This window comes from Nyctibius grandis, chromosome 8 (genome assembly GCF_013368605.1).
Source record: "Nyctibius grandis isolate bNycGra1 chromosome 8, bNycGra1.pri, whole genome shotgun sequence".
NCBI classification, from domain to species: Eukaryota; Metazoa; Chordata; class Aves; order Nyctibiiformes; family Nyctibiidae; genus Nyctibius; species Nyctibius grandis.
Window position 1 is genome coordinate 12,835,944 of NC_090665.1, and position 7,973 is coordinate 12,843,916.

A 7,973-nucleotide genomic window follows, 5' to 3' on the forward strand; every position below is an offset into this window, starting at 1 on the left:
CTGATCCTCAGCCTCCAATCTACACCTCCTTTGTCATCTGTGGTTACCTGTGAGACAGGTGTTATTCCCAAACTGTATTCCCAAAATTTTTTCCAGTTTGGTGCATATGGGTGTGATCACCAAAGCCAAAAGTGCTCCAGCCTGGAAACTACCAGTTAACAAGGAATAGCTGACAACAGAAAAACAATTAAGCAAGTAAAAGCAGATATGTCAGCACGGGCACAAGAGAAGTGGATCCAATTTGTACATCTGGCCTGGGGCAGACAATTGTCCAAGTTCAATCTGGATCCTCACCTGTGAAAATGTGGGAGGGAAGGAGGAGTGGGTAGGTGACAGAGTAGCATTTAACAGAGCCCAGAAGGGCTCATTTCTGATGCCTGAACCTGTCTCAAGCACAAGATTGTCTATCTGCTACAGCTGACCCTTGATGCAGGTGCCTTATTCAGCCTGCTTGGGCACCCAGGTGAATCTCCATCCTCCATCATCATCCCTGCGCACAAAAGCTTGTCCTTGGTGGAAGGTGTGTGTTCTCACATTGCAGTGAGGACTTAGAGATGTTGTGAAGGCCACTTCTGTTTTGTTGGGTGAAAAATCACCAGTCAAATAAGGCAACCCATAGGCTGGGAGGGAGGAAACACTTGACACTGATGAGGAGCCACATGGTGCTGAAGAAAACTGAGGAAGGAAGGGAGAGTCCTCACTGCATGGATGGGTACTGCTATTAGCTGTAGGCATGTGGCTGCATCTATACGCTGCTGCCACTCCTTCACTGTGGTCATAGTCTATTGCTTCACCAGGGCTCAGGCAGTACGTGTCTTTTCCAAGGTCTGAGGACAGGGCACTGTAGTTAGCTGAAGTTTCATCAATTGTGTTGACATCTTTTAATCCTAAAGTCTGTAAGACCCAGCTATCCACAGCAGGGCTGGCTTGCTCTTCACAGGCAGTGAATTCATTAAAGAGGTTCCTTCTAGCTTTGGAAGCATGAGGAGTTTCTTGAGGAACAAAGCAGTGGTCCTCTTTTAATCTCCTCTTGGTGCTTTTGAGAGTAGCACAGGTTTTTTGGCCATGGCAGGATAGCAGTTTCTATTAAAAAAAAAAAAAAAAAAGAGATGGAGAGAGAAGATTAAAATCTGGATTTCTAGTTAACTGGAAGCAATCTGTTTCTGATTTAAGATTTTAGATGGGCAAGATTGTTACTATTGTCCTTATAAAAGATATTTTTTCTTCCACCCTGTGCTTAAACATATGGATATGACTAACTATTTTGTGACTTGACAGTCTCTGCAACAACCCAGTCCCTGAAAGAGAAGAATTTGACAATGTCAATAAGGCCTGTGCTTTGATCGCATTCTCACTCAGTATGGCGTGAAACGAGAGCTCCCACCTGGCTGTACAGCACTCCTCTGCGCTGCTGCTGCCAGCAGCATTTGGCAGGTGAGTGGGGTACGGGGAGGGGGGAATGTGGCAGCCTGACAAAGAGGGAGGATGCAAAGGTAAGTCATACTGGGGCAGGTGTGATCCTGGCCAGGGAGTGCTCAGAGCAGCAGACTCTGGCTTCAAGCTCATTAATCCACCTCAGTTGCCATTATCCCAGAACAAGGGCCCTTCAGGCATCCAGGGATGGTCAAAGGAAGGCAGGAATAACAACGCAGCTCCCCACCAGGTCATGAATTCACTGCCCAGCCGCCTCTTGTGATGGTTTCACACTGGACTCTCCTCCACATGACATAGAGGGGTGGCCGTGTCTCCCTGCTGTGCCCAAGGAAGGAGACCTTTTCTACTACCAGGAGCCAGGTCTTGGCATGGGAGGGGGCACATGCCACACTGTTAACTCAGAAAAGGATGTGAAAGGGAAGTCTGCTATTTTTTACAGGCTTTTTCACCTCATGCCCAATCCACAGAGCTGAGCAAATAATTAATAGTTCAGTTTCATGGACAAAGCTGGAACAGTAAAAAAAAGTCTTTAAGCCGACAAGAAGAAATTATCTTTCTTTTTGATGAGAGACAGAATCAAAATATTTAATAAAAAAAAACCCTTCAAACTTAGTTTAACAGAATGTTTCATCCAACCTGAAGTGTTTAATTTTGTATTTCACCTTAAAACCCCCCCCCCCACAACTTATTAATTAATAAACTTGAAAAAAAATTAGATCAGTATTCTAATGTAAATGAAAAAAATGTATCATTGGAAGATGACAAAATAAAACATAAAACAGAAAGCACCCAAAACAAAAAAGGAAAAAATAATCCTTATCAAAAGGGATAATTGACAAAACAGACACACCCAAGAAATATATGTTCAAATTTGAACTTTTCACTGAAAAAAGCATTAGATTGGAATAATTTTACCTTGCTTATAAACTTAACTTACTTAAAGAAAACTTATAAACTAAACTTGATTATGCCATGGGCTATACTGTCTCCACAGTCAGAACCTGCTAGGATATCATTCCTGGGGGAAACTGTCACCTTAATCCATGACCAGCAATTTGGCAGCTCTGTGAAGTCAAATAGATCTCATACTGCAGGTTGTCTACACTCTTAGACTTTCCATATATTTTAATGCATGTACTTGTTCAACCCCTTTATTCTGCACACATCTGTATAAAAGGTTTGAACACAATACCTTGGCTTTTTCTTCTAAACACTTAATCAGGGCAGAATTCAGGTATTGTCGGAGGTTATTATTTTCTTCATGTAACTTAGCAAGTTCCTCTTCCTTCTGAAGTAAAGTATCTTGAAGCTGTGGAATAGAGATATTGATGAATAGATGTTGACTCTGTAACTTAATAGCAATTGCCCTATGGTACAGGCTGCTTGGATTTGATGATCTGAGTGTTTGCTTTGTGAACTCAACCCACCCCCTCCAGCCTCTTGTCTCTGTAAATCTAAGTGGCATGACTGTTCAGTTTTCCCTTTTGACTTCCTTTATTCTTTAGCGACTGTTTGAGAAGATTACTCTGAAAAAAACTGTAACCACGGAGCAATAACAGAAAAGAATTACAGGTAGCCCTGTGAACAGCCCGAAACCACCACGGGCATGAAAGCAGCTGCCAGATCTCCTCCTGAGCAGCAGTAAGCATCCCTTTGCACCCCTCTCCTTCCCATTCATAGTTAGCTGGTGGGGAAAAGAAGGAGGAGCTGCAGACTAACAGAGTGCAGAAGGAAGATGCAACTGCCGTTCTTGATGATACATTGGTGCTCAGGTTTCCCTTCAATCCTGGACCCTACTGTGCCAGTCCCAGCACATACACAGAGCTGACACAATCCCTGGTCCCACGAGCTGAACAGGTATGTTTTGATTTGCAGACACCTAACACTTTTTCATGGGAAGTCTAGGTATTCGCAGAGAGATTTTTGCCTCCTGATCATATCTCTGAAGACTCCTTTAGGAGGATAAAGGATCTTCTGCCAAGGACTGTGGGCACCTGCTGACCACAGGCTGAAAAGCACAGATTTAAATGATTGAGGTAGAGTCAAAGAAAGTACACTGATGTCTGGAACCTAGGGTGTGATTCCAGGGACACTGAAGTAAGTAAATGAATTTCCATTGACTTCACTGTGTTGAAATGTCATTCCAAGTATTTGATCAGAGTGATCTGTCTGAGGTTCCTTCACCTAGGACTGTTCAGAGTCTCCTGCCCCTTGATGAGATTTACAAAAAAAAAAAAAGAGAGAGAAGAGAGACAATAAAGTAAGAAGGAAATGTTTGTTGATCAAAATGGTTGATCCTCCATATAAGTAAGTAATTCTGGTGGAATCATTTCTCGTGAAGGTAATCCTGGTGGACTCAAGAGGATGCACCCTATATATTTTTAGTCAACAGCACGAGGGACTCCCTGATCATGCCACTGGTCTTCTCTAGCACCAAGGCAGCTGGTGCAATATGCTGTAAGAGGGGAGAGATGAATAGGGAACCCTACAACAGTTGTTCCAGCTTCACGGGACAGCATGGAGGAGACAAATAATTCAAGGAAGGAACAAAAACCACCCCTAGAAGCAGTTTGCAACCATTTCCCGCATCTGAGCCAGTGAGAGGGAGACGTGCTATAAACCAACCCAGAAGGTGCGATGCGTGATACAAAGTTCAGGAACCTCGCGAGGAGAAACCGAGGTTGCGAGGGGGGCGCGGAGCCTTTACCTGCTTGTTTCTGTAGAGCTGGGAGGACAGCTGGTCTCCCTGCCACGCCGCGTCCTGGGCACCGACCTGCGGGGTGCAGAACTGGCCTGAGGAGGAGCAGATCCGAGGGGTTAGCCCGCTTCCTCGCCCAGCGCGGCCACGGGACCGGGGCGGTGGGAGCGCACTTACCCGGCGGCCGAGCCTCCTGCCGGCCCTGGCCGGGGTGCGGCGGCGGCTCCGCGGCGCAGACGGCGGCCCAAGTCTCCTTGGAAACCCCGGCGGGGGCGGACCAGGGGCAGGCGAAGTCCGGCTCCGGGCACGGCCGGCCGGTGCTCTGCGGAGGGAAGGGGCCGCGGCGATGGGGCGGACGGTTCCCGGTTCCCCCCTCCCAGACCCCGAGGGGAGGCGGTGTCAGCCCTGCTCCGGCCCCGCTGTATCCCGGCGAGAAGCATCCCAGCGCTGCGGGGAAGCGCTCCCCTCCCGCTCCTGTCCCAGCCGGGGTTCGCTCAGGTACCTGCCGCAGGGGAGCCCCGCAGCCTCCGCCGCCCCTGCCCGGCGCTGCCTGACCCGAGTGCCCGCTTCCCCCCCACCCCGCGCCCGGTGGCCCCGCACCGCCCTGCTACCCCGCAGCAGAGGGGCTCCGAGCAGAGCTATGCCAGGAAGGTGGCTGAGTTTCCTGCAATCCCTTGGGAAATGCTACAGCCCTGAGTGGGTTTAAGGTGAAGGGAGGACCCAGGCTGTCCTTGGCCAGTCCGTTCCTCCCACCTGGGGGGCTTGATTCAGCTCTGAAGATGCACAAAGCCAGCAGAGTCACTTCCAGGCTGCTCGAACTCTCTTCTGCCCCTGCAGGAGTCCCAGACCGCACAGTAGCAAAGCCTGGGATTGTCTCTGGATTCAGCCCTTTTCCCTCCTCCAAATAAGACCTACCTGCAGCAGCCCTAAATCTCTGCAAGGCAACGGCAGAGCTTGGAGCCTCAAGCAGGGAATCTGCTCACTCATGGGAAGGCACAGCAGCAGAGACTGCTCTCGCAGGTAGAGGACAGCCCTCTTCCTTCCCCATCTTAATGAGGGCACAAAACCAACTGCAAGCCCCCAAGGCAAAGAGACCAGCTTCTCCTTTTCTGCCTCCAGGTCGAGAGAAACACAAAGAGCACTTACCATGTTAGTGGCAGAATGAAATGCAGGTCTTGGGAGTATGTTACTGTTAAAGCCCCAGCGAGGTTTAAATGGCTCTGAAGGAGGGGGAGAGGGGGGAGACCGGGGAGGCGAGTTTAATCTAAAGGAGCTCCCAGTGACGCCTCAGAGCTCTCCTGAAACCCAGCAATCTGATTTGGTGTAAAGCTGTCAAACTTGTGACGTGAATAAACAGCAAACTTGCTGAAATCAAAGTCATTCTGGCCCCACAAATCAACACAAGGAAGGAGGGAAAAGAAAAGGAGGAGAGAGAGGCAAAAAAAAGCCTCCACACACTTTAGGACAGCACAGACTTGGTGTGTCTGAGTTTCACTCCAGGAAACAAGCAGGGATCCAGGGAAGCATCCCACATGTTCAGAGCAGGGCTGCTGGTGTTGCTGCTGAATTTTTGTTTTGCTTTGTTTTTTTTTTTTTTCAAGCCTTATTTGCAGTTGTAAAATCCAGCAGGAAGAAGCAAGTTTGTCCAACATGCCTGGCTGAGGGAGTGGGTTTTCCACAGCTTCCCAGGGGTTTGTAGAAGCAAATATGATTCAGAACACTTCTGTGGACAGTTCTGAGAATGAAAGTGCAGATTTCGGAACAATACCATCTGCAATGATAAGCTCCTGCAAATGTCTCACTGCATTGGGAATTAGCTTTCTGTCAAGCCCCAGGCTTCCAGAAGAACATTTCAGGATATAAAATGCTGTGACAGTGGTATAAGATTTACTATCATACAGGGTAATCTTGCAAAAGCTATATGCAAGTGTGTGAAAGACAGAGATTGTCTGTATATAGTCACCTCTAATACATATCAGATTTCTACAGCGATTAAAATCCATGGACAGGCTTGATTTTTTCCCAGGAAAAAAATCGAAACAATTCTTCACTGAGGGTCTGTCTTTGAATAGCATAGGGGATGGTGGGTATCAGGCTAATAGCAGAGCAGTTGTTTAGTCAGAATCCTGCCTCCTGCCATGGCAAGGGCTATTCAGGGAGGTAACCCGACCTGCCTGCGGACACAATCTGCAGCCAGCTGAGGGTGAGGCTGGGCCGAAGGCAGGCCAGGCTGGCATATGGGATGATCTTTCATTTCTCCCCTGGAGGATGCTCAGTGCTGTTACCCCATTAGCGTGACTCAGGGACAATACAAACCAAGCGGGCCATTTGCCTTCCATTCTTTTATTACTGGCATATTTTCCTAGGTTGCTGCCCAAGGTAAAGTGGCAGCTATGCCAAATGAAATCACTGCTACCTCCTGCCTTGATTATGTTTTTCCCAACAGAGGTATTTTAAAGGGGGTTTATCCTCCAAATCCACACTGCACCCAGCCTTGGGTCGCCCTTTCGCTTTCCTAAACCCCAGCTCTGCACAGTACATTTGACAACTGCTATCATAACCCACACTCTTCTGGTGCCAAGCCCTCTCCTTCGTGGCTGTGCGGAGTGTGTGTGTGTGTGTGGCCATCTGTTTGCTAACGAACAACACAAGCGCTATGAAATACTTCCAACACGCACTAAGGCCCAGCGCAGCCCTCCGTGGTTTGGTTTAGTCCCTTTGCCCTTCACAGGGCTGCCTCAGGGTGCTTCTTGGGGTGCTGTGGCAACGGTGGCTCCCTCATCCCAGGCATGCACCCCAGGCGAGGACTGCCACCCTGGAGCCTGCAGGGTCAGTAACACGCCCGGGGGAGGTGGGTAATGCCGGGACAGGCCGCAGCCCCAGGGCCGCTGGCACCTGGCAGGAGAGGCTCTGGGCCGGGCAGGTGGGCAGGCAGGCTCCGCAGGGCCGGACGGCGAGGCAGGCAACGCCAGGGCAGGCTGGAGGAGCCCTTAGAGCCTGAAGCAACCCCTTGTGAGGCGCAAGGGCCGTACGGAACCCGCCCAGGCCCGGCAGCACCCCAGACACAGCGGCCTCGGCCTGGGGCTGCCCGAGACAGCGGCCATGTTGGGGCTGCCTCGGAGGCGCGGGAGCGCCGGGCCCGGCCATTGGGGGAGGCGAGCGGCCCCCGCGACGTCATCACCGCGCGCCCGCCCCCGCCCCAGGCCCCCCTGGTGGCGGCGAGGGGCAGCGATGTCCCTGGTTCGTGCTTGGGCCGAGGCCGCTCTGCACCTGCTTTCCCGGCCACGTGGCCGCTCTCCTGGCGTCCCCAGGCAGCCCGGGGAGGTGCCTGCCTGGCCCTGGGTGGGGTGGAGGCAGGTGCAGAGGAGCCTGCAGTGGGGCGGCCTGCTCGGTGAGGGGAGGAGATCTCCCGAGCAGGGGCTGCCAGGCCGCGCCTGGTGGCGCCCCTGGGTCACCGCGTAGCTCGTTCTTGGGGGACAGAGGGCAGCCGCTGAGAGAGGAGAGCTGAGTGTCTGAAAGCACGTCTAGGGAGGGATGATGAGTGGGCAAAGTTTCCTTCCCAGTTTGTGTGGGTGTAGTTGTGAGGTGAAGCATTGCAGGCTCATGGCTGCTCCTCGGCAGTGCCCTTTGCCTGGCACAATGCTGGTGGCTCTGTCTCCGCTTCCTCTTGGCAGAGCCCTGTACGCTCAGGCATGCTATTTGCCTCTGAGAAGTGGTGGGAGGAGTACAGGCACAGTCTTGGAGTGAAAAGCAGGTATGAAGAGAAACCGTGGTCACTCCATTATTGCTTCCGCAGAGCTGGAATCATGTTGGTTTGGGTTTTGACAGTGCTTTGCTTTGC

At 50.9% G+C, this 7,973-nt stretch overlaps 1 protein-coding gene across 1 annotated transcript; it reads right to left on the reverse strand.

Moving 5' to 3' along the window:
- Positions 1-438: 438 nt before the first annotated feature.
- GMNC (geminin coiled-coil domain containing) lies at positions 439-5,281 on the reverse strand. The gene is made up of 5 exons (XM_068406541.1): positions 5,048-5,281; positions 4,310-4,454; positions 4,142-4,227; positions 2,627-2,743; positions 439-1,083 (listed from the first exon to the last, which is right to left on the reverse strand). Exons 1-5 carry the CDS (start codon positions 5,279-5,281, stop codon positions 439-441), a joined length of 1,227 nt encoding a protein of 408 aa, XP_068262642.1.
- Positions 5,282-7,973: the final 2,692 nt, after the last annotated feature.

Coding starts and splice junctions, on each gene's coding strand:
- GMNC (XM_068406541.1), bottom strand. CDS start 5,281: ATGGTAAGTGCTCTTTGTGTTTCTCTCGACCTGGAGGCAGAAAAGGAG. Junction 2,744..4,141: donor AGCTCTACAGAAACAAGCAG/GTAAAGGCTCCG, acceptor TCTATTCCACAG/CTTCAAGATACTTTACTTCA. Junction 1,084..2,626: donor GTTTAGAAGAAAAAGCCAAG/GTATTGTGTTCA, acceptor TTTTTTTAATAG/AAACTGCTATCCTGCCATGG.